Source organism: Ylistrum balloti, unplaced genomic scaffold (genome assembly GCF_031769215.1).
Source record: "Ylistrum balloti isolate Yb309-2 unplaced genomic scaffold, AGI_CSIRO_Ybal_v1 Utg371198, whole genome shotgun sequence".
Taxonomy (NCBI): domain Eukaryota; kingdom Metazoa; phylum Mollusca; class Bivalvia; order Pectinida; family Pectinidae; genus Ylistrum; species Ylistrum balloti.
The window spans coordinates 155,990-182,127 of record NW_026782652.1 but is presented as its reverse complement, the minus strand read 5'-3'; the positions used below and the strand labels follow the sequence as shown (position 1 = coordinate 182,127).

Sequence of the window (26,138 nt, the reverse complement as noted above, 5' to 3'; positions counted from 1 at the left end):
AAATTTTGTCTGAAAGGCCGTCGCAATAGGCTATACATACGTCCCTGGTTTAGCCGAAAAACAAATAAAATTTATATATGGTGAATATTGTAAATAGGTATTTTTTACCAAAATCACCAAGAGTTTTCTATGACAGGAAATAACACTTTAAAATATCCCCTTTCTCTCTTGCAAATTAAATGCCAGTCTGTTATTGACATTTTTTTAAAATCATTATTATTACCTTCTTGATAAAAATGACGTACTTTAAAATGATGATTTGCTGGTTGGCCTAATACTTACATTTACCACTGGAAACGGATCCACATCCTTCTGTCGTGGTGTGCTTTCTAAACTTTGCATCTGTCTCGAAAAAGCTTGGGTTGTTAGACAAACTGTTTTCCTACTATATAAGCTTTCCACCGACAACGATGTAGATAGCAAGTGTGATAACTCTGTAAGACACGTCTGACGCGGAAGAGTTACACCGTGTGCTTGTGACTTCAAGCAATCTTTACTTAGCCTAAAATCGGAAGGCGTTGGTAACGATATTTCTCTGATCAAAAACAATTTCAGTAAAATACATACGCTTGTAACACTCATTTGAAGGTTATGAGTGAAAAAAAAAATATTTAAACGAGTAGAAGACCTATGTAGCTATAAGTACAGTATAAGACACATAGTTCGAAAATAAGTAGGGTTATTCACACCATCTTATGTATTTATGCATAAAACATCAATGTTATCGCAGTGTAAATTTACACCGTTGAAAAGATGACCAATAAAGGTTACACTATAAAGCAACATTAAAACACAGAGAAGAAATAATGTATTTTACACTACAATTTTCGTTTGATGCGACATCGTTATTGTTGTAAAGTTTTACCAAAGTCTGTGAGAATTAAGTATAGCTTTACCCGAAAAATTAGGAGGTGTAAATTTACACCACCTACAGCATTGTTGATCAAGGCTACACCTAAAATCCGCTTTACTTACACTGAATACGTCGTTATATTACGCAGTTCAGAAATTAGTGTCATTTTACACCAACTCTAGTACAATGTTATACAACACCGTTATTGGTGTGACGTCTCACAAAATCTGGTGTTAATAGTGTAACTTCACACAGATTTTTTACAGTGTTCCGCAGAGAATTGAAGAACAGTGGTGGTTAGCGCAGAATGCTGCTGCGATTTTTTCATCATCTATTGAGCCATCAGTGTAGATCTGCACATGATCAGGGAAATCGCAATGCACTCCTGAAAGGAGGATTTGTGTTCTTCGGGTAATAAATCGGACTTTGCCTTCTCACATAGAGCAAAATTGATATCGGGTGTTTTGAAAAGCCAAGGCGGAATATGGAATATGCTTTACACGGTTATGTTGTTTAGACTTATGTTAAGTTCTGTAAATGGTTTGAGGTTCTAATGCCAAACAATGAGAAGAGCTTTTGATTGTAAGTGAAAATGTTTCGGTATTGTTGGTTGAAGACAAGATTGAAAATCGGGGTTTTTTAGGTTGTTCACCCATTGTATAGCCATTTTTCAGAGATGACTGATTTCTTTCAAGGCTATATCGGTACACACTTGCAAAAGATTATTGGGAAACCAGAGACAACAGAGTATTGAACATTGATGGTCTTCAATATTTCGTACCATTTTGACACATTATCAGTTTATACCTTATATACTCAATAAATAAGGAACGCCGTTTTCACACAAATTCATTTATCTAGTCCAAAGTACAAATTATTGAATCAATTATTTTACCTTGGTCTAATTGACTTGAACCAAGGTCTAATTGACTTCTACCTAGGTTTCATTCAATTACATCTGGGTTCAATTGAATGGAATTAAACGTAGGTCTAATACGATTAAACCTAGGGTCAATTCAATCATACCTAGGTTGAATTAGATCAAGGTTCAATTATTTGTATCTAAGTTTGAATAATTGAATATATGTTAAAACGGCGTTACATAAATAAAGACACGTACCGGCGGAATGTATTGTACAAACATTTTTGATTCCCTATGAAACAACGAATGTATATATTACCGCCACTGCAGCCATACGTGTATTAGGTATTGTGTTGCGAACAAGGAAATGTGGTAGTGAGAATAGGTAGTAATAAAGAGTCGTATCGAGAACTATTGACCAACCCGTCTTTTTTAATACATATTTAACATGTAATGCTAGATATATATATATAAATAGGCTGATTAAATAATTCAAGGCCTGGATACGAAGGATGACATTTTGAAATAAATCTTATGTAAAGTGACTTGTTTGTATTTTATCACTGATAATTCAAGAAAAAGATAACTACCTCACAATCATGGTAAATAACATGAGACATACAACACCTATCAAAAAGGCAAAGATATCCCGAATGGAAAATTACCCATGATTCCTAGACACAGGATTAACGGTGAAGTGATAAGTCGGTGATAGTATTATGAGGAATTTTCCATGTTAGGCCTCATTTATTCAAATTTACAACAAGATAATGAAAATATATTATATGTAATTGTGGGGAAATAAAAAAATCCCCACTATAGTGAACAATCCCCATAATGTTGATCTTATGACTGGTGTGAGTTCCCCACAACGTAGCTTTTGCTAACACAACACCCCCCCCCCCCCTCTCTCTCTCTCTCTCTCTCTCTCTCTCTCTCTCTCTCTCAAACTGAAAATAAAAAAATCCGCAGGGATCCCCCTCCTCCTCTTACCAAGAAATTAATGTTACATGGAAAATAATTTTGAAACCATAAAATCTAAAATATAGAATTACACGGTGGACTAACGAGTGCTCTTAAATACACCCATGATTGTAGGAGCGACTTCCTTACTATCGACATGACTTCCTCCCTCCAACGTCTCACTCACTCATTCTTGCTACATCTGCTTTCCTTGGTCTTTCTTCTATTCTTTTCATTGAAACTACAAATAAGTCTACATTCCTTGTTCTAATGGAATAATATTCTTTCCAGTTTTTCTGTTCTTGTCAATAACATGTTAAGCAAATCTTTATCCCTTATCTATAAATAAACAATATCGGATTCACAATAATGAAAAAAGTTTTTTGAAAAGGTTGAATGGCGTTTGCAGCTTCCAGTAATCAAAACAAACCAACATGTAATTACCTTAAAACAATCGCTAGACTGCAGAATCCATCGACGTCATCAGCCAGGACCACCTCTCACTGGACGTTTCGACTCCTATCCTGGGACGTCCTCAAGGTGGCGAGTCGACAGTGATTGGCCAAATCACTGCCCGTCGATGGATGGCTTTCAGCTCAAATCTTCTCTTCTCCACCAAAGCCAGCTGGACGACTTCTCTGCTGTTGTTGATAGTCGTTGAACAGCTGCCCTTCGGTCTCTTCCCTGGATGCCTAGTGTAGAAAACATCCTCCACATGGACTGTGCAGGGAACCCTCTGCACCCCATCTCTACTGGCAAGACCCACACACTCCATCCTTTTGCTCTCACGTCGTCTACAAGATCAGCGTACTTCCCTTTCTTCCGCTCATGAGCCTCTTGGTATCGATCCTCCCAGGGGACAGTTAGCTCAATCATTACCATTTTCTTGCCTTGCTGTGACCATAGCAGGATATCTGGACGAAGGTTGGTTTGGACGACCTCTGGGAAAACTAGTCTTTGTCCTAAGTCAACCCGCATCTCCCAACTGTTTGCTCCATCCAGTATCCCTCCTTGGTGCACTGCTTTCTTATTGGTTGTCTCTCCAGATCTTACAAAGTTGATGTACGGTTGATGTTTGGTACATTTCCTCTTTTTCTGCATTTCCTTCTCAAGGGTGTCTGCTAGCTCTCGCAATACCTTGTTGTGTCTCAATGTATATCTCCCCTGGGTCAGAGCGGTGTTGCACGATGACAATACATGGGCCAGGTTACCCGGTTGGTCACACAGTGGGCAGTTGGGGTTTTCCGTCATCCCCATCGGTGGAGATTGGTAGGTGTTGGTAGGACATCATACACTGATCGCAGGAGGAACTGGATTCTACATGGTTCCAACTTCCAGATATCTGCCCATGTAAGACGTCTTTCCGTTGTCTCCCATTTGGTCCATGCTCCCTGTGCTCCCATTTCTACAGCTTTAACCTTCCTGATCTCTTCCTCCATCTTCCTGATGTTATCTTGAACCATCTTCCTTCTACCAGCCGTGTCTGCTGTTCCCCACCTTTCCACCCGCGTTGACCCTAACCCCTGTTTGCCTATACAGGTAGTCCCAACGATGTCGCTGTGCCTTAGCCTGCTCTCTGCTTCCTGTACCGCACTGCTTGCTGACCACTTGCGTCCTGTTCGAGTCTCAATTCCAGCATTCCGGATCTTCTCATCTTTGGAGTATCTAACAGTCATCACCAGCCTAACCTTTGCCACCTTGAACTCTTCTACCAGCGATGATAATGGGAGCTGTAATTTGCCTGTGGTGCTGTAAAGGCCCACACTGGTGAAACTTGGGGGGACTCCAAGCCAACGTCGTAGACATTTGCTTATTTTCCTTTCCAGGATTTCCACTGTGGTAGTGGTAAACTCGTACAGGGTTAGAGGCCACGTGAGGCGTGGTAGGAGCCCGTGTTGGTACATCCACGATTTGAATTTACCGGGCAGTCCTGATTTGTCAATTCTCCTCAAACCTTCTTCCACCTGGTTCTGCAAACGTTTGATATTCTTGCTGTCGTTCAGGCTAGCATCAAACCACTTTCCTAAACACTTTATTGGATTGTCTACGATTGTTGGGATCTCCTCCTGCTGTATCGAGAGCTTGAACTTTCTGGTCACTTTCCCTTTCTTTATCACAACACATCGAGATTTCCTTGGTTTAAACTTCATCCTTGCCCATCCAACTGTTTCCTCGAGCGCCTGCACGTGGGTGGTAGTTGTTATGGTCAGGTCGTCCATGAACCCTCTTTTTGGTGGTACTCGCACTCCTGATGAAGTTTTGGGTCCTCTAGTCTCCCGGTCTGCCGCCTTGATGATCAGGTTCATCCCCATCACAAAGAGTATGACCGATTTAGTGCATCCTGTTACAATACCCTTCTCAAGTGCCTGCCAAGATGTTATCTCCCTGACCGTGAATCGGAGCCTGATGTTGCTGAAGTAGCTCTTCACTATCTTCTGGATGTGATCCGGGATGTGGTAATGTTCCAGCGCCTTGAAAATCAACTGGTGGGGGACAGAACCGTATGCATTGGCCAGGTCTAAACAAACAACTGTCAAGTCTCCTTGATTGATCTTGGCTTCCCGAATTAGCTGTGTGATTGCGCTGGTGTGTTCAATACATCCAGGGAATCCTGGAATTCCTCCTTTCTGCACAGAAGAATCGATGTACTCATTCGATGTCATGTACTTCGTCATCCTCCTGGCAAGTATGGCAAAGAAGATTTTCCCTTCGACACTCACGAGTGATATGGTTCTGAACTGGTTCATGGTCGCAGAGTTCTTCTCCTTCGGTACAAATATCCCTTCTGCCGTCTGCCAGCATTCCGGAATTTGCCCTTTCCTCCAAATCACCCTCAGAATCCTCCAGAGCCGTTTCAGAAGTTTTGGGCACATCTTGTATACTTTGTAAGGTATACCACTCGGTCCAGGTGCTGGTCCTGATCTTGCTTTCTTCACAATTTCAAATAGATATTGTAAGAGCGGTAATTGTTTAATAAATGTATTCAGGAACTATCTTAAATGTACTTACTGAATATAATTGATTTAGATGTCGAATGTAGATTCTTTGATTTTTTCGCTGATTTTTTTTTTCTCGTTCTATATAATTATGATAATTTCATACGTAATACACATAAACTTGTATTTGAAAGGAGCACCATTGCGTGATGGTGGGTATTGTCCAGTATCGGCCGAGAAGTCACAAGCAATCAATGCAATCACTAAGCTCGCATACTTGTGGAGTTTGTCCTTAAATCACCATAATGACCTTAAATGACCAGTTATTGATAAAAAGAATTAAGAGTTAATGTGCATTTGCGTGTCGTATTCCAAATCAAGATTTTCATGTGTCAGTAATATAGAGGTCATATCCCCTCCAACCCCCGTCCCCCCGCCCCCCACCTCCCTGAGAAAATGTCTGTCTGTACAAAGATTATTGCTTATATATCAAATACACACAAACAACAAAGACAATACCGATGTGTTAACGGAATCATAATCTAAAATTCGAATATACAGAGCAAATATCAACAAAAGTTAGTATACATGAAGAATCCTGAAAAAATTAGGAAAAAAATATTTTTAAGATAAAAACATGTTCCTGCGGAAGTGAGAGCGACCTTTGATTTCTAGAAGCTTACAAAAACAAGCGAGGGGAGACAACCACAACGCCTTTATATACTTTTCGATCGCCTATTAGTATTCTCTGGTTATTTCATAAGGTAGCATGTCAGTATTTCAGCTCTGATGGTTATCTAATATAAATCCGACGTGTATTTTTCTAGCTGTCCGTGCTCTTTACACAGGCTCGTCCATATGAGGCGTTCGTTTGTGATACGGTAATTACCCGGAAATCCATTAGCCGACTTTTGTGGTTAAAATTGTTTAAAATTCCATCCTTGTTAATTATTTTTTTATTTTCTTTTCTGTCGGGGAACAATTTACGATGGAATATATTATGTCAAATTATAGTATTGATCAGCGATCAATCTCCATGCGAGTCTTGAGTCGTGTACTCGTAGAATTTTGATGGGACTCGTAGAATCTCCGAGTCAAAAATGGTTTAGCAATAAAGTTAAAGTTAGGACTCGTGGAAACTAATTGTAGATTGGTCAATGAACGATACAACATCTTATAGAGTAATTTTGCTTTTGGAACGTTTTACAGTATAAGATAGTAACACGTCTAATTGCTATTGACACCATGGTTTCCCAACATTTTGTACACATTTATGGAATATGACGGCGAAATGTTAAATTCGTGATTGAGTTATCAGATGTAAAGTCAAAGACACCATCAACGGCAACAGCTTGCCGCTTTAGAATTTTCTCTACGGTTATCTAGTATTAGTGACTATACTTTTGCACTCCGTTTAACTAGTTACTTCGTAAGTTTGTACCTGAAACATTTGTATAAAGAGATGACCAAGTATGTTCTTTATGCAACGGGACATTTACTTCCTAACTTGAAATTGAGGAGTTTAGCCATCATTGGGTTTGGGTCATAAAACACTTCAATTGACACGATTTTCAAATTCTCATTGACGACAGCAACACAACTTCCGGTCAATTCCAAGGTCTCTCCCGTGGGTTTGGAATCCTTGTAATTTGCTTCCCATTTCCCCCAGTGTCTCCAAGTAAAGGATACTTTTGGTGGTCCTGTGAAGAATAATAAAAAGCATTCCTTAATCTTTAAGTAAATCGCTTAACCAGAATTTGATTGGATATCCTAGCTTATACTTAATCACCATTACAGAAAATAAATTGTGGTGGCTGCATACGGCCTTCCTTCACTCGAGTCGAGTTTATCATTTTTCCAAAAAGTAAAAGAAACATGGGCTCCAACGTGTGCTTTTGTAACTTTTAAAAATATAACTAACAAGATTGGGGAAATAGACCATATACAACCATATGTTTGTGTGACTTGTTTTTACCACTGTAAAAGATCTATGTACTGTACCCAGGTGTGTTTTGTTTACATATCAATTGGGACGTAATGATATCGCCTGCAGTAAATTGCAGTACTATTTATAAAACTAAAGATTTCTGTAAAAAAAGGAAACATAATTTAATAAAAGTAAAAAGCAATGAAGAATTTATTATCTTCAATTCAATAAATTGATTAAAAAAAATCCGCATGGAAATCAAATTTTAAGAAAAAGATTGTGAAATTCTTATTCCACAAGTGAGTTTAACGTCAAGTTCAAACTTCAAAGTGGCAGCCAATACAAATACAGGTTTAGAACATCCGTCACGAGATGTATTCTGAGGTTTCCAAAATATACCTGAAAAAGTTTCTAAAACCTCCCACGCAAATCCATTCGGCATGGCATGACGGAACAGTTTGTGTGATGATTCATTGGTCTCTTCCTGTGCTTGATAAAGGGGTGAATCCCACATCAAGATATTGTAGTTCCCCTTTTCAATGTTGTCCTTCAATGTAAATCGATTACCTCCGTTCGTGTTGATTGTGAATGTCTCCTTCACAACGGATTGCCAATCCTTTTGAATTTAAAAGTATAGTATTTACAACACTAGATGAAGGGGCGATACTGCTAAAACGATCATGCTGTGACTCTTTAATTTAGTCTTTACAATGTTAAGTTGGCAATTCAGTATTTTCTAATTAATGTCAAAGGTTTTTATGGTATCAAATGTTAGAATTTTTCCTCACGAGTTCGTCCCCGTCCTACATTTTAAGCAAATGAGGGTAATTAAAATGACAATGAACTATAAGCTCATTCGAAAAACCAGTGAGAATGTGGAAAAAATATTAATATAGGTGTAATAATAATATTCCACTTGCGTTGTAAGTAAAAATCTTTTAAAGAAAAGTGTGATGTTTCAATTTCTATGTTTTTTTTCACCTGTAGGAGAAACACCCACTGACCTCTTTTTTTTACATACCGCAGTTTATACGATATCACTTTTTGTGTGCATGATGTCGGCGTGACCAACAAGCTCAAAACTCACCTGTAGGAGAAACACCCACTGACCTCTTTTTTTTACATACCGCAGTTTATATGATATCACTTTTTTGTGTGCATGATGTCGGCGAGACCAACAAACTAACAACTCACCTGTAGGAGAAACACCCACTGACCTCTTTTTTTACATACCGCTGTGTGCATGATGTCGGCGTGACCAACAAACTCACAACAGATGGTTTCGAGAGCTTTTACAATCGTCATAATATTCTCATGGGGAAATATTTGATTACTTTATGCGATGCAAAATTGAAAATATTTGATTTTTGATTAGTAAACCTTTTTTTACCGTTGTTGTCATCGTTCTCATTTGGGAACGGCACATGCCTGGATTGATCAGAATCTTATTCTCCTTTGTAAGGAGCGTCTGTGTAAATCTTGTTAATTATATTCTCTTTATTTCTGATTACATTCTCGAACAATAATGTGTCTTACCTCTTCTCGTGCTTTGTGGGACGATTCCATTTCCCAAGTTTTGACAAGGTTTTCAACCAGTTTCTCCAACGAATCGACAGGATGCTTTCTCGATCTTTCCTCAAGATATTTCTTATTCACTGCAGTATAATCTGGCTTTCCGTGTATCCACTGTATGTTTGGATCATCCATGTATTTACGTACTGGACAATCGGATGCCATTGGAAATGCTTCAGGATAAGATGTGATGACCGGTTGACTAAATTGTCTTTACCTTAACCAGGGACGTATATATCAACGGGATACGAAGCTCACGTATAGGATGAGTATCGGATAACAAGATCCAGAGAACGGCGAGATTTTACGAGATTGACGAGAAACGCTATAGCCTACCAAGCTGACCGCCAACATCTCACTAAAAAAACGCCTTATAATTGTAAGTATCGATTTATTCTTGTGACAAATCTTATGTTCTCAAATTGAAATATTATTGAAATTATCAGAGATATACTTGATAGGCAACTTCGATAAGGAAGTTAACAACAGAATACTCTTGATGTGTACGGAAGTTCGATCAAGGGTCATTAGGTGCGCGCCATATTGATTTTTGCCAAATTCGGTCTTTTCATCAGTCGATTAATGCCCACATTACTGTTCCTAATTCCTCTTTTGCTTACTAAATAACTGTTTTTTTATTTCCATGTTCGCATGTTTCAATTTCATGTTTTTCGTGCCCCTGAATTGCATTCATTAATCATGCATGACAATCGATTTAAGGGGCAATATTGTGCAATATTACCGATGACTAAGATCTATTGTTTTGAATAAGGGATCAGGCAGTGCATCTACTGCTCATATCAAATCAAAAAAACATTTCACAGTGTAAAGCAGCAGTGTTTACACAATAACTGCAGGTTTGGTGGTAATTGATTCAGAAATAATTGTTTTGTAGCAATTTGAAAATTGGAAAAAAATTCATAATTAGGCATTATATATAGGTGATATATACGTCCCTGCCTTAAACAGGCTCATCTGACTGCGCATCATGAAAAGTGTATGTATTCATGTCACGTTATGTTAAAAAGTCCCTGATGCGCATGTGGTTGTTACTGCTAAAGTTAATGTTGTTGCGTTTCTGCATTTTTTTCTCTTTTCTTTTTATTTGGCAAGTTACATGATGTCAAACAAATGAAAACAAGGCCTGAATCTGGGAAAAATAGAAAAGAGTAAATTATCTGTAGTTATGTTATACAATATTGTGTGGACAAAAGAAACTAAAAATATCAAACTTTTTGTATATTATTGTGAACGTTTCAACAGCTTAACGTGTCTTTAAATGATTCTCTGGTATGTGTAAATATTGGGCGGGTTTCCATCACGCAGGAACTTTATACCAGCCCTAACCTGTTAATTACTCTTAACTTCTTATAAGGTTTGTGCAATAGGCACACACGTGAACAACACCTTTTATTGTTGTGGTTATGCAAAACGCACCAAAAGATTCGCACGTAATGCATATATTTCGTCCATTAAAGACATTCATGGAAAATTGTCCACTTTTCTCGATCATTAGCGTAAATATCGAGACATTGGTATAGGTCTTCAATATAATGGATTGTCAAGATACATTTTTCCTTTTTGACAAAGTGAACAATGACACAGATACCATTGCATTACTTCAGGAGAACATGACTTTGTAGATCGGTGTTTCCGAAATAACGAAATTGACTATCACATCTGAACACAAACCCGAAAAGAAAATATACACTTCTGTGACAACTAGATATCAAAGGTGCATATTCACTCTAGCTGCACTTGTGAAATTACGATTGCATATAAGCTAATATATCATAGTTATGTAATGCTGACTTATTTTAACTAGTGACATCACATGGCAATTGTAATAAGCTTGTTTCATATCGATTGAAGTTACTTAAACGCTAGCGGTGTACACAAACTCTGAAGTTACAGTATAATGCATTTTTTAAAAAGTTAACATGTATACATGAAAATGCCAATGTGTACATACTGGCATGCAATAGCCATTAATATTAGAGGAAATTTAAAATTATGCATAAAGAACATATAAACCTTAAGCACAAATAGTTTTATGAAATATTATGTAAAAAATATTTTGATGGCAATGATTGCTGCTGTTGTATGTAAAATTAATTGTAAAAATGTGTTTACACCAGTGGGACTAGAGAGAAAAGATCCATCTAACAGACACTACATCTTACAGGTAATACCTTTGATAAAATTTTACAAAGAACGTTTCATTTATGCTTCTTCAAGGCTTCTAGTTGCAACTATACGAAAATGATGAAAACATTTGTTCTTTGATTTTAATATTAATTTGTAATGATATGCATTCCCGATTATCTGAAATGATATGATTTTGGTACAAACTGCATATAGCCAAAAAAAGCATGGAACATATCCTGTATACAAATTTAAGTACTACATCATACTAATATGGGTCAAATATTTTGCTGCCCAAAGTAAAACTCTGAGTCGGTATGTAGCAAATAGAAATGCAAGGTAACCGAATTTTACACAAAGGTTGTAACAGCTTGAATAATAATGGTGAGCAAACAGCAACCGTAAACAAACCTCTTATGAATTCCAGAAGGTTGAAAAGTGATGGTAAAGAAACCTAAATTCTAGCAGCTAGAACTGCCAACTGTTGACGTTAGACGGTTATTGGTGTATCAAATACTTGGAGTTAACTCCAACAGATTGAATAGTAATGCTTACAAATCGGGAATCGAAAGGCATCCTTGTCGTCGGAGGTTTGTCTTAGCATCTTTTGTTGGTAGCGGAGTAACTATTGTACGTATTCAAATATTTTCCGTTTCCTAACAATTCTTGTTAATAATCCAAAAGCATTTTCCATTTTTAATTGTAAGCCATCAAGTGTAAATAGATATACATATCTTAAGTAGCATTTTCGTTTTTTCTTGGGATTTAGAATTGTGCCTGCTTTAATCATTGCATGATTGTAAGAGGCGGATCTCATCCAGATCTATGCTCGGATCTTTCAAGTTGTAAAAACGACAAACAAGTTAATAGTTCGTTATTCCAATATACGTGTAGGTCTCGAGATAGAACGTCGGTTAAAAAAATGATTTTACAAAATATTAAAAACAGGAATTGTGTGGAATAAATAATTAATTTGGTGTCTAGCGTTTGTTGATGAACATAGCAGAGCGTGAATTTATCTTAGTGAATAAATTTGAGATTAAACCCGACACTGCTAAAGTTGTTGACATAATTGATGAAGATGTAAGATAACCTATGCAATATTAAAATAGTAAGTAAAAAAAAGGAATTTTACATGGGTGAGTCAGTTCTGGCAAGTCAGTTCCTTAAACGAGAGTACGTCTGTCTGTCCGTCTTTACGTGTGCTGCAACAGTCCGCATAAGAATAGTAAGTATGCGGTATATGAGTGGTTTGTGTGGGTGGGCGCATGTATGATCAGGTGTGACTTCGGGCATAAGCTGTATATGTAACCACACCATTTATTCACGAACGTGATATTTTGTGTGTTCCATATCGTACGCGGTGACTATATGTTACCGTGAAGTCGGTCAGAGGTTTTTTCTGCGTGTTTTCAAAATTAATAATTTCAATAAGTGTTATTATTATTACTCTAAATGTTTCCAGACGCGTGCTAATGCCCGCTGAATATGTGTGCGTGCTATGGTGTGTGTGTGAGTGTAGATATTTTTCATTTAGTTAAATTAACCCTTAGTTGCTCAGTATACCTATCTTGTTAAAACACCGTTTCGTGCAGACAGATTTTTTTTCCAAGTTCGACCTTGGGTATTTAACAATTGTGTACAAGCCTCAAGTTATAGTTATAGTAGTATAGTATCATTGGGGTTTTCCCTGAACACCAACTGTGCATAGGACAACATGTTTACATAGGAGGTCAGTTGTGATGATAGTGAGTTATAGTCTGGTGCAGAATTGTTGTACAGGTAACTTGTACAGGTAAATCAGATAATCAAGGTCTGATAACTGTTCAGAAAACGGTTAATAACTGTAAAATAAAGGAATAAAATATATGTGTCAAAACTGTTCCAATCCCAAGCTGTTCAATGGGAAATGTGTAAAAGCCCAGTACATTTTGGAAAATTATCATATTTCAGTCTGCACTTTGAAGCATCAATTCCTCATTGCTTTATTACTTATTTTTTGTCACACATATATTAGTTAATCTTGTACTTTTTCAGTTAAGTGTAAATTATCATAACTTTTGTCATATATATTACTTAATCTTGCACTTTTCAGCTTAGTGCTAAAGTGTTTAATTTGAGGGATATTATTATCTGTGTGGATTGATACATGGATCAACGTTAAGTTCATTGCCAACAGAAGAGGCAGACAGAACCTTTCGCATAATGGATTCATCTACAGACAGATTCGAAGAAACGGCAACAGGACATTCTGGGGATGTTCGACCACAGGCTGTTCAGCATCTCTCTCGACAGTAGACAAATACACAACCACGCCTCAGGCCCAGCCAATGTTGTAGCCATACAGATCTTGAACCAGATCACCAACAAATGCGTAGAATCTGTCCAACCCATTTCGTCCATCTCTGAGGAGGACTGGGATGACACTTCCAAAGCCGTGGTCCAGCGACTGCCAACATTCTACACAGCCAAATCGTCTACTGTCTATCTCCACCGTGCTCGAGGCAAGCAGACTCCTCCACTACCAAAGGCTTTAGCCGACATCACCTTGGATAGAAGATGGACAGAAACATCTACAGGCGAACCATTTCTCCTCTTTGACGACGGTGAACAGAACAACAGGATGATCGCATTCGCTACATCAGAGAACCTTTCCCATCTAACACATTCTACTGTGATGGCACATTCTACACCTGTCCAACTATGTTTCACCAGATTTACAGCATCCATGTACAGATTGAAGGCATCATGGTACCATTCAACCCCTGAAGAAGAAATACGCCACCTTGAAGGACTGTTATCAGACTGGGATGATCGACCTGATGACCTAAGCTGATTCAGCATCCGATCTTCTCCATCTTGGATAGAGTGTTTTGTGTTTTCTAGTAGAGACTTATCAAGTACTTGACTATCAAAGGTTGCAAAAGGACATAATATCTAGATAAGTGATCATGTATTGTCATAGATAAACGAGTCATTGCTAATTCAGCATCATTTAGGGGTTTACTGTTTATTTTAAATAATAGTTTATTTTTGTGCTAAAATGTACATATTGTTTAACTATTACTTGTATAAATATGAATTCAATTTAATTGCTGACATCAGTATATCAATTTTATTTATTAATTAAACATAATCTTACATGATGATAATAATTAAATAATGAATATTAACATTGAATATTAATATTTAATAGCTATTTTGCAATACTTTTATATGCTAAAAATTGTGTTACAATCATGTAAAACAAATAGAAACTTCATTTCATAATTGATATGTAAGTATCCTGTTTACAAAATAAGTTGACATTCTTAGTTGAAACAGACTATAACTTTAGCTTCAAAGGATTCCCTATATAAACACCTTTCTTTAAAGTTGGCAGAGTTGGTGTTCGGGGATTGAGCCTTATCGTGTTACATAAACTTACACGGTCCATTAATTCAGTGGCATTTGACATTATCTGGTGACGTCGAGGTAAATCCAGATCCCTTATCATCTGACTCATCCTTCTCCACAACTACCAGTGACTATATTGGTAACAATACAAACTATCCAGTTGTTCATCTCACTGTACAAAGTCGCAAACAAAAGCTCGACATTTTATAATCTGAACCAGAGACGTATATAACACATGCGATATATACGTCTCTGACTGAACTAAGTGTAACTCTTGTTTTCTGCGAATACTGTAAAAATATCGTTGATAGTCCTTAGATAAAGACTAATGAACATTATACATTACAGTCTTTTCCGTCAAATCCGTGTACATGACTTTGCGGCAATAAATCACCCAATATCAACTTAATTATTCTTATTCGGCAATGAAGAGTTATCAAACGATGAAAATGTATTATTTTTTCATGTACGCATAATTTTCTTTTTTTTTCCCCCAATACACGCATGTCCGGGTCTGTCATTCACCGTGAATAAAGTACAGATTTGTATTATGGTATAGATGTGCCATCCCCTTTCTCTCTCCTCTACTCCTATAGACGATACCCGAGGAGTATTACTGGTTTTTCTCTCCTTACATATTATTGTAGTCTATGTCCTTAATTTTTATTGTGTTTTCTCTAACTGGAGATGGATTTATATATGTTGTAAAACTTGATTCCATATCCATTTTCAATCACTTGATTGTTGTTACTACTAATGCTATGTTAAGAGAAATGAAATACAAGTTTATATAGAGATATGCCCCTGTTCACGATATAGACCCATATTTTACTATTTTCTCTCACGAAATACCTAAGAAATGCAACATGCTGTAGAGTACGATTGCACCACCATGAATGCTTCATGAAATGTGCGTAGAGATTGATGACGTTATCAATTTGTCACATAGATAAATTATGTGGAGCCTCATTTGGATTAGAGTCATTGTGCGTATAAACTTCCTTTTTCCTACCCAGGAAAATACTGATTCATCATTTTTCCCTTACGAAACAAAAAAACCGGAATGCACCTGTGTATTGATGGAGAAAGATGATCACGTCGCTAAGAATTTGTGAAATGTATTTCATATATATTTATTTTGAATTCTAAAATTTAAAAAAAAAGTGAAATGAAAATAGGTTTATATAAAGTGAGCGAACATGAATATGTGTGGTAGATGTGTTATATCATAATAGCTGTAGAACTGATTGGTGACAGCGTGGAGAATGTTTGTTGAATGCAAGTCCTGCTGCGTGAGGCAATGTTTTGAATTGTTCCTGTTACATACCTTTACCAATAAAGCGTCTATTGAAAATATATTAAATCAAAACTCCGAAATACAATTGTTTGATCTCTACAGAATTACTAATGCTTGTTTCAAATTTTAAGGACTATTTGTTGGTATAATCAGAGAGAAAGGGATTAAGTGCTACCATATCAAACTTATGATATTTAAGTGTGATGACGTTGGAAAAGGATCCGTCGTTTACCTTATCTCCGATGTATGGTATCCTTATATGTATATTTGTATAAACTAGATATTGCACTTACATGTGCTAAACAAATGTTAACCAAAACATTTCGTTTGGTCAGTTACAGAAAACGGAAAATATCCAACGAGCTTTTACCGATTATAAGTTGGTCAGCTATTCCATTCAGTTTTATTTAAATAAATCACCCTTTTAAATTTCAAAGGGTTTCATATTGTGTAATATAGCTATGGAATTCGTAAATAAACTTTAATTTTAAATACGTTTCCGTTACATAGCTTCCCTCATATCTTATTCTATTCAGAACCTGTTCGCGATCCAAGCTGAAGTAAACACGGCTTGCGTTATTTTGTGAAAAATATTTTTTTATCAACAAATGTAATTCGAGTATTATTTGACTATTCATGGAGAATGTTTTACACATTTCCAGACGGGATTTAATGTCAAGCACAGGGCTATGCCAATGAATTAAATAGATTGATTGTAAAGATGTAACCCCAGCTACGACAGCACAACAAAGACGTTATATTGGAGTGAGGCGTAAATTCCTCTCTTTTCCCATGCTTTTTTATTACCTCCAGGCACCAGCATTAGCATAATAATATTTTACATGTAGGTATAGGTTGGAAATTTATAAAAAAAAAAAAAAAAAGAAGTATGTCCTTCTGTTTTCCGTTTTTGAATTAAAACCTCGGGGCGTATTTCATAAAATCTCAAATCAAATGGAACCAGACGACAAACTTGAAATACTGTTTATCACAAGTCTTATTTAGACAGGTTAAAAAGGTAAAAAGTTGAAGACAAAACAAACGGAGACAAAACAGGATACGTTTTAAGAGTGTGTGATTAATCGCTTGCACTAATCATTTTAACATCTCAACCGATAAAATTCAATTAACAGGTGCGCGGTGTCTATAACCGTGGCTGCTGCTATTTGTAATGATCAAGGGTTGTGATCGGTGTAATATATTTTGCCTATATACTTTTTTGCATTGCATAAAGATGATATCGTGTTTTCTTCAAACATCCCTGATTTCCTGAGCTAAAGCTTCTGGTTACTGGGGTATCGACTTATTTTGAACCTTTGAAAGTAAGCTCAATCTTACTACATCATTTGGTAGTAATCAAAGACGTTCGAAACCACCAGCCCATATTTATAAAAAATAGTGTAAGTCAAGACGATAACAAATTATCTTACCCATAGAAATTAAACACTTATATGGCTAAAGTTCCGGTAAATATCACTGCATTGCATATCATATTCGGACATAGACTTTATGTCATATGTTTGAATAAAACTTCACCATTGACAGAAATATCCTGTGTACGACTTCAATGAAACAGGTTTTATATCGGTGATTATATTTCATATACAAATACATATATATGTAATAAAACATAATTGGACAAAGGTAGACATTTATCAATATTTTTATGTCTGTATGTATGTATGTATACATCCCTTTAGAAAATGACCAACAACAGCTAAGACAAAGTTTAGCAAAGGGAGATAACTCCATTAAGATTGGTCAACTGACTAAATTCTGCAGTAAAGAAAAATCCCGACCTGATGTTTTTTAGTGATAACAAATGCGTCCACATGACACAAGGTTCATTTCATTGTTATTTGGTAGATAGCTTAAGATTATCGTGGTAGATAACATATAACAGTGGTGTGGTTGATAACATATAACAGTGGTGTGGTAGATATCATATAACAGTGGTGTGGTAGATAACATATAACAGTGGTGTGGTAGATAACATATAACAGTGGTGTGGTAGATAACATATAACATATAATTGCATCATTTTATTTTTTATTAAAGAAGTGGGTGCTGTAATTTATATAAAAAAATACCAAAGGATGCATCTTTAATTATTCTTGCCGTACATTTGTAGTGTCCATTTGTTTACGAGAAAACAGCTGCTTTGTATTTCATTGAAAAAATATCAGCATAATTCAGGAAGGTTAAAAACACATGATCAAACTAACATTGACATTACTGTAATTATCACCACGCCCAAAATAAGATTATCAAATACTCGATAACTTTCGCGTGTTAATAGTAAGTATGGTTTCAGATTTAATGCGAAATGGGATCTGTTTTGTTTGTCGAGATTCCATTAACACGATACTAAATGATGTCTGTAAGTGGTCAGATAAATATCACATATCCTCAGAATTTCACATGTCATAATTTGTCCAGGCTTGACCGATGTATCGAGTGCAGAGAATGGCGTGTGTCCCATTTATTTATCACGCTTCGATCGGACCGGCGCCCTGCGTCAGTGAATGGAAACTCCCCAAACACTAACTCCCACCAGCTTTCGTGTCAGCTTTCTCATCACATTGTTGAAGTCTTCAGATACGTTAAAGTCTTTGTTTGTCAATGTTTTCAGTTCTAAAAAGCTAAAGGGTCTCGCTTGAGGTTTGACCCAATCACAAACTCGTGGTGTTGTCACTGCTGTGTAATAATAAACCCAATCTAAAAAAGGATTTCCGGAAAGTATTCACTGTAAAATTAACATTTCCTATTCATTGTAAATGAAACCGAAATGTTATAATTGCCCGGTTTTAGTGTATCTATATTTATCATAAGTTCATCGCATTTGGAACAATAATTTTGAACTCTAGTGACAAATAAAGCTAATTGTCAGCTGTTACGTATGTGTGTACACATTTACAATAAATTCAACAACGTAACAAGTTGCATTAGATTTACTGCAGGGTCAAAGGATAGAGCATCCAGTTAACTGGATTTTCGAAATGATTATGAAAATATAAAATAGTTATGAAAATTTAAAATGGTTATGAAAATATAAAATGGTTATGAAAATATAAAATGGTTATGAAAATTTAAAATGGTCATGAAAATATAAGGCTAGATTGACTGTCTATTTCGTTGCTTGGATGTAGGGAAGTGAACGCCCTGCAATTGGCACTCGAGTTCCTCTAATCCTAATTATGATTTTACGCATATCCAATTACTGTTAAAATGTGTTAAGATGGCCAAAGCATACATCTGTATCCTTGTGAATTGTTAAGCGCCAGATTGGCAAAGCATTTTACTAGACATGCCAATCGTAAGCGTAATCATAAAAGATTGATTCATAATATATAACAGTAAGTATGACGTATGTGATTATGTAAAGTAAATACGGTATATCAACAGTTAGTATGACGTATGTGTGTTTGTGTACAGTAAATACGGTATATCAACAGTAAGTATGACGTATGTGTTGTGTACAGTAAATACGGTATATCAACAGTAAGTATGACGTATGTGATTATGTAAAGTAAATACGGTATATCAACAGTTAGTATGACGTATGTGTGTTTGTGTACAGTAAATATGGTATATCAACAGTAAGTATGACGTATGTGATTATGTAAAATAAATACGGTATATCAACAGTAAGTATGACGTATGTGTGTGTGTACAGTAAATACGGTATATCAACAGTAAGTATGACGTATGTGTGTGTGTAGAGTAAATACGGTATATCAACAGTAAGTATGACGTATGTGTTTGTGTACAGTAATTACGGTATATCAACAGTAAGTATGACGTATGTGATTATGTACAGTAAATACGGTATATCAACAGTAAGTATGGCGTATGTGTACAGTAAATACGGTATATCAACAGTAAGTATGACGTATGTGTGTGTGTACAGTAAATACGGTATATCAACAGTCAGTATGACGTATGTGTGTGTGTACAGTAAATATGGTATATCAACAGTAAGTATGACGTATGTGTTTGTGTACAGTAAATACGGTATATCAACAGAAAGTATGACGTATGTGTTTGTGTACAGTAAATACGGTATATCAACAGTAAGTATGACGTATGTGTTGTGTACAGTAAATACGGTATATCAACAGTAAGTATGACATATATGTTTGTGTACAGTAAATACGGTATATCTGTACAGTAAATACGGTATATAAACAGTAAGTATGACGTATGTGTGTTTGTGTACAGTAAATACGGTATATCAACAGTAAGTATGACGTATGTGATTATGTAAAGTAAATACGGTATATCAACAGTTAGTATGACGTATGTGTTTGTGTACAGTAAATACGGTATATCAACAGTAAGTATGACGTATGTGTACAGTAAATACGGTATATCAACAGTAAGTATGACGTATGTGTTTGTGTACAGTAAATACGGTATATCAACAGTAAGTATGACGTATGTGTTTGTGTACAGTAAATACGGTATATCAACAGTAAGTATGACGTATGTGTACAGTAAATACGGTATATCAACAGTAAGTATGACGTATGTGTTTGTGTACAGTAAATACGGTATATCAACAGTTAGTATGACGTATGTGTGTGTGTAGAGTAAATACGGTATATCAACAGTAAGTATGACGTATGTGTTTGTGTACAGTAATTACGGTATATAAACAGTAAGTATGACGTATGTGTAGAGTAAATACGGTATATCAACAGTAAGTATGACGTCCCTTTTCGTTTTTGTGTACAGCAATTACGTTGCACATATAATAAGTATGATGTACGTTTTTGTTTTTTTTATGTACAATAAATACGATGAACGTTACGTTGAGTAAATACATGATACTTAGTGCCAATAATACCCTGTCTTGTTGTTGTTTTGTTTTGTCGAGTAAATATGGCAGTCCTATAGCGCGTGCTAGTGTGTGAACAAAACGTACGTGTATGTTATATTTATAGAATCTACACTGGAGTACGGCTAACGGTAAGTATATACAGTATTACTTAAACCTATTAAAATGTCTATATCGATTTGTTATCTATCGAATATGCCAATCTGTTACTGTTCCGGATAAACCAGTAACTATTGAATCAGTTTTTAAAACAATATTGTGTCTGCTTAGACGTTCTATTTTTAGATGTCCATGACTGAATAACACCTACACGTGTGTATGCAATGTTTGGTACACCGAATTGTTTCTAGTGTGAAGAAGAAACTGCGCAGATTGTTGGTCGTACTCCTTTGTTGAGTTAAAGAGCATTTTAGTAAGCTAAAGACTTATATAATTGTATTTCAAGTCATTTCGAGCGTTTTACTAGGATAAAGATACTGGTGTCACTGATATTAACGTGTCCCATAGTTCCATTTGATGCTATCCCACTTTTCGATTTTCTCGATCTTCATTTTTTTAGGAAATTAAAGTTGAAGAATTTAAAAGTGATGTTGATATCCTGACATGGACCTTTCTTTACACAATGTCAAGTGATCCCAGCAATCCGTCCGATGTCGCCCTAAGGTTATATCATGCGCTTGAAGAGGACGAACGAGGCGAGCTTACACAACTTCTTAAATCTGGAGCTGACGTTCATTACAAATATTTTGGAGAAAAATCCTTGTTGCACATTTGCTGTGAAAAAGATCGACTGGAATGCGCAAAGATTTTGATAGAATATGGCGCCAACGTCCAAGCTCAGGACGAATGGAATATGACACCGCTTATGTACTGTATGGTTCGTCAGTTAAATGACATCGCTGAAGAACTCTTGTCACGTGATCCCGCCGCTGTCCAATCACAAGACAGATTTGGCAAGGCTTCAATTCACAGTGCAGTTGAATCTGGTTCACTGGAACTCTTGAGTCTTTTGTTGTCTTATGGCGCCTCAGCCGATCAAACCGACTGGTTTGGAATTACACCTCTGATGTCAGTGTGCTCGCGACCTGGAATCAGTAATAGTGTGGCGCTATGTGAAATGCTTTTAGAAGCCGGTGCAGACGTTAATTTGAAGGATCTGAGAAGCCGAAGAACAGCTTTACAGGTAAGGTTCCTTATATCGTACCTATAGATGGATAAGTAAAAGTATACGTTTAATTTATAAATATATCCTTGTATGTAAAATTTTTCCATCTTTGTTCCTAAGCGTATCATATGTTTGATAAAATATATTCCATTTAATGCCTATGATAGAATATTATAATACTAGTGATCACGATTTTCACTTGGAGTATTTCAATATCGGTAAGAATATGCATTGCTCATTGGAAAATGTTAATTATTTACAGAAAGTTCAAGATTCTTTTTAAAATGTTACTCCCATAATTACACGTTTTAATATCATCATCTGGTGAGTGTGACTTCAAGTTTTTGTTTGGTGTTATTTGTGAAAAAAGTCTTCTAGATAAGTTATGCTTCATGAGCACTGAACTTTATAGATATATTTCTTTATTTAGTAAGATAAGAGCAGCTAAGTCTTTCATGAAGTGAATATATATCACAATCCAATCAGTTAGAACTGTCTCTAAAACATGAAGTGTTGTCCTGTTTTTGCAGTTTGCCGCCTTCAATAAGCTACCATCTCTCGTGGAAGTGTTACTTCAAGCGGGGGCAGACCCAAATACCCAAGACACGGCCTCCCGAACTCCTCTCACTAACCTCATATTCCAGTCCTTCCGCCTTCAGAACGCCAGCTGTGACGTAGATGATGACCTCATGACCATCGTCATCATGCTAACACAATCTGGAGCTGATCTCAACATGAATCATCGCGAAAATGCGAACCCAGTGTGTATGGCAGCAGCGTACAGAGTAGAGGCTTTAATCCGTTTCTTTATGGATTGTGGCGCTGACCCTAATATCAGATGTAAGTATAGCCGACTTTGGGTCTCCTTTTCAATGATCTATCGACCTCTATCTTGAAGGATTTTCTGGTTTGTCTTTAAAAAAAGAAATACCAACTTGTCAACTTATTCATAATTCAAACTTACATAAAACATTACTTGTGGCAAAATATGAAAAAAGAAAAAATCAAGAGAATAAGATTAGGTGTTCCGGAAGAGTAACCGTATTTTGCTTCATCGAAGATACTCGCCGTGTAAATTTTAATCCAAGTAAGTAATGTTATTTTCAAATGAGAACAAGGTACATAACAAACGGAACCAGCTGGCAAACTAAGGGGCATCAAACTCGTTCAGCTTCATATCGCAAAAAAGAAATATGTTATTTCTTAATTAGATCACTATGACGATCTTAAAACTTCCTGATAATTTTCATCAACCCTAATCTTTTGAAACCATACTAGACTTTATGGTCAAAATATATTAAATCAAGTGGACTTGTTATTTAATATTAGCAACAAAATTTCTTTATATCTTTCCGTGCAAATTTCAAAAATGTTTTGTTACGCAAGGTGCCTTGTAGCTGTATTCTTGAATATTAATAGTTCTGTACAACGTGCTATCCAGAGCACCATACATATTGTGGTAAGATCTTTCTTAGTCCTGCTATCGCGACAATACATACGTTTACGGCCTTCGTGTATGTTTCTTCTTCTAGTTCCGCTGGATGTGACGTCATTATTGGTAGCTGTTAAAAAGGGAGATGCAGGATGTGTCCGTGCCTTACTACAGTGGAACGCCCGGACGGACATCCGTGGAAGAGTGTACCGGACAGCGGACACCCAGTATTGGGTGGACCCAATGGAACTAGCAGTGGACTTAGGATGCTGGGACATTGTCCCGCTCCTGTATTCAGCTGGCTACAACATCAGTAGATTGCCTTATCTTCACGAAGGTGCCATGGACTCAGAACTTCCTGAATCGCTTTTAGGGAATACTGAAATGATGAGCTGGTTGTTGTTTCTCGCAAGCTCACCAAAACCACTCTTTCATTTGACGGTATTGTCTTTGTGGCGAATTTTGGACAGAAATTTTAGAGAAAAGATTTCTGATCTCCCTCTTCCAAAGACGATAAAACAACTGATGAATCCTGATTTTGTTATTGGTTGAAGAATAACTCATAACATGGATACGACTTTTCAAACCAATTGTCACTGTGTACATACCAGTCTGAGGAAATAGGGCGATGATGATTGGGGAGAAGAGAGATAAACCATGGTTTTCTAACAGCACTAGTTGATATTTTATCATCACCAGGAGTTGCCTTCCTCAGTCTCACTAGTTTTTCAAACACTCAAACACAGTGCTAGTGGTCGCCTTACGTGTTCAGAAAAAATATGTATTGTTTGACATAAGTGGTCGTAGTTTGACTATGGAATGTACGTGAAATTTAAACATAAAAATACATCATAAAGTTTGTGTGTATGCTATTGTTTGAACATCATTGTGACAATACATATAAAATTCAGGTAGAGGAGAGTTAATGTGTTTATACAAGAGTTTATAATCAAACAATATTGATATATGAAAAAAAATATGATTTAAAAAAGAACAAGAAAATACTAACATGTCAACACAATCATAATCCAAACTTATATTCAATAAACCTAGGGCAAAATATGAACAAAAGAAAGATTTATACGGAAACTTCTGAAGACGCACAAGGAGAATAAGACCAGGCATTTAGGAAGAGTAAGCGTCTTCTGCTTCATCAATGACATCTCGAATGAGAACACAAGATCATACAACAACGGAACAAACATGAAAGCTAATGGAAGATAAGTTCATGTTGGAGTTTGCGAGCCTAAAAACACCCATTGTATTAATGTCTATAATTTGCACCACCTTTAACCCAGTTATCGATATATGTAATGCAGCATGGTTTCCATGAAAACTATGCCTTTATGACATATCTCGACATGAATACACAAATACAGATGATGTATCATTAAAGAGCTACTGACAAGATCACTGACAGGTTTCAACAGATTGCTTTTATAAGTTCTCTACTTTGAAACTCCACACTTACACATCAGCTTTATTTTGATACAACTGAAGTACAAAACGACATATGATTACAAAATGACATTTGTTATGAACGCACAGTTCGTTCTATTAAAGTGACGCACCCTCACCTGAATCGTACAATACGTTTGACAACACATTTATGCTTATAAAACAATATACTCATTTTCATCAAATATGTCTCTTTAATTGTTTATTGTGTTGGATTTGATGAGCTGTTTCATCAGTTTTGGCTAAACCATGCACTAATTGACCTGTGATTGATAATATACCACATAATTATGTGTTATAAGTGTCTGTAAGAAACTTTTACTGATATTTAAAGAAATGAAATTATTGATTTTCGGGATTCATTTTACAAGAAATCTGACTCTCATGACGCATGTTTTATTTCATTTAATAATAAAATATGATAATAAAGTAAACTTTTGGATACGAGTTTTTGTTTTTATTTTGTTTCTGTTAACAAATGCGATATTATCATTTTGCAAGGAAGGAATACATACATTGAGGAGTTTATTGGAAAAAAATATGAGTTCATCAATTCAACTACGGGTATTGCTTTTTTATGTACGCTTAATTTTGTGGTTATGGAAATATTAATTTTTCTCATCCGCTTCAAGGATATCTTTGAAGTAAACTTGACAGAACGGCACATACATGAATACCACAACTAGTACAATTGTCTGTGGATTGTACAAAAAGACACACCAGTGAATAGCAGATTGTCATACAAATTTAGAGTAATATTAGACACAACACCGCTAAACAATGAATTAAACTGCATTATACAGTTCTTCTACGACTCGTCAGTGATGCCCATCTCCCAAAAATTGAAGCGTGTGAGGCGACTCAGGATAGTCAAAATGATTGAAATAAAAGTCAAAATCTAAAAAAAAAAAGCGTATTTGTCCATTAATGTAATTGATTTCCTAATATTTATATGTCATATAACTTTAAAATTACGTTATCAATTCGTAATTTGGGCTAAATTATAATAATGTTTCTGCTTTTTCATTCACTTTCTTATTGTTTTCAGAACAAAAAGGTAATCCGTTATGTCGACAGGCAAGGAGTAAGACATCTGCTTTCTCAATCCCAATATCCGTACAGGCAATCAATATCTAAGTTTGTCTCTTCTAAAAAATTCTTAAATGCCTCTTAAAAAACACCTCCCTTTTGGCCGCATTATTGATCTTCCGCCTCTTCAGTCTCGTTGTTGTCTGATCAACGTGAAGTTTTCATTAAATGGAATGAACATGTTGATTCGATGACAGTATGAT

At 36.1% G+C, this 26,138-nt stretch overlaps 3 protein-coding genes across 4 annotated transcripts; 1 reads left to right on the top strand and 2 right to left on the bottom strand.

The window, feature by feature from the left end:
* Positions 1–3,925: 3,925 nt before the first annotated feature.
* Positions 3,926–5,551, bottom strand: LOC132561402 (uncharacterized). The gene has a single exon (XM_060226127.1). The coding sequence runs from the start codon at positions 5,549–5,551 to the stop codon at positions 3,926–3,928; it is 1,626 nt and encodes a 541-aa protein (XP_060082110.1).
* A 1,542-nt stretch (positions 5,552–7,093) lies between these two features.
* Positions 7,094–9,278, bottom strand: LOC132561396 (uncharacterized). The gene is made up of 3 exons (XM_060226120.1): positions 9,078–9,278; positions 7,941–8,157; positions 7,094–7,314 (listed from the first exon to the last, which is right to left on the bottom strand). Exons 1-3 carry the CDS (start codon positions 9,276–9,278, stop codon positions 7,094–7,096), a joined length of 639 nt encoding a protein of 212 aa, XP_060082103.1.
* An 11,580-nt stretch (positions 9,279–20,858) lies between these two features.
* Positions 20,859–25,288, top strand: LOC132561404 (ankyrin homolog). 2 transcript variants are annotated; one of them, XM_060226130.1, is made up of 4 exons: positions 20,859–20,922; positions 21,351–21,974; positions 22,487–22,796; positions 23,489–25,288. In XM_060226130.1, the coding sequence occupies exons 2-4, from the start codon at positions 21,414–21,416 to the stop codon at positions 23,938–23,940; spliced, it is 1,323 nt and encodes a 440-aa protein (XP_060082113.1). In that variant the 5' UTR covers positions 20,859–20,922; positions 21,351–21,413; the 3' UTR covers positions 23,941–25,288. The 2 variants fall into 2 exon arrangements, with proteins under 2 accessions (XP_060082113.1, XP_060082114.1); XM_060226131.1 differs by lacking the exon at positions 20,859–20,922 and adding an exon at positions 21,152–21,203.
* The last annotated feature ends 850 nt before the right edge of the window (positions 25,289–26,138 follow it).

Coding starts and splice junctions, on each gene's coding strand:
- LOC132561402 (XM_060226127.1), bottom strand. CDS start 5,551: ATGTGCCCAAAACTTCTGAAACGGCTCTGGAGGATTCTGAGGGTGATT.
- LOC132561396 (XM_060226120.1), bottom strand. CDS start 9,278: ATGGCATCCGATTGTCCAGTACGTAAATACATGGATGATCCAAACATA. Junction 8,158..9,077: donor CCCACAAAGCACGAGAAGAG/GTAAGACACATT, acceptor TAAATTCAAAAG/GATTGGCAATCCGTTGTGAA. Junction 7,315..7,940: donor GGTTTTAGAAACTTTTTCAG/GTATATTTTGGA, acceptor TATTCTTCACAG/GACCACCAAAAGTATCCTTT.
- LOC132561404 (XM_060226130.1), top strand. CDS start 21,414: ATGTCAAGTGATCCCAGCAATCCGTCCGATGTCGCCCTAAGGTTATAT. Junction 21,975..22,486: donor GCCGAAGAACAGCTTTACAG/GTAAGGTTCCTT, acceptor CTGTTTTTGCAG/TTTGCCGCCTTCAATAAGCT. Junction 22,797..23,488: donor CGCTGACCCTAATATCAGAT/GTAAGTATAGCC, acceptor TTCTTCTTCTAG/TTCCGCTGGATGTGACGTCA.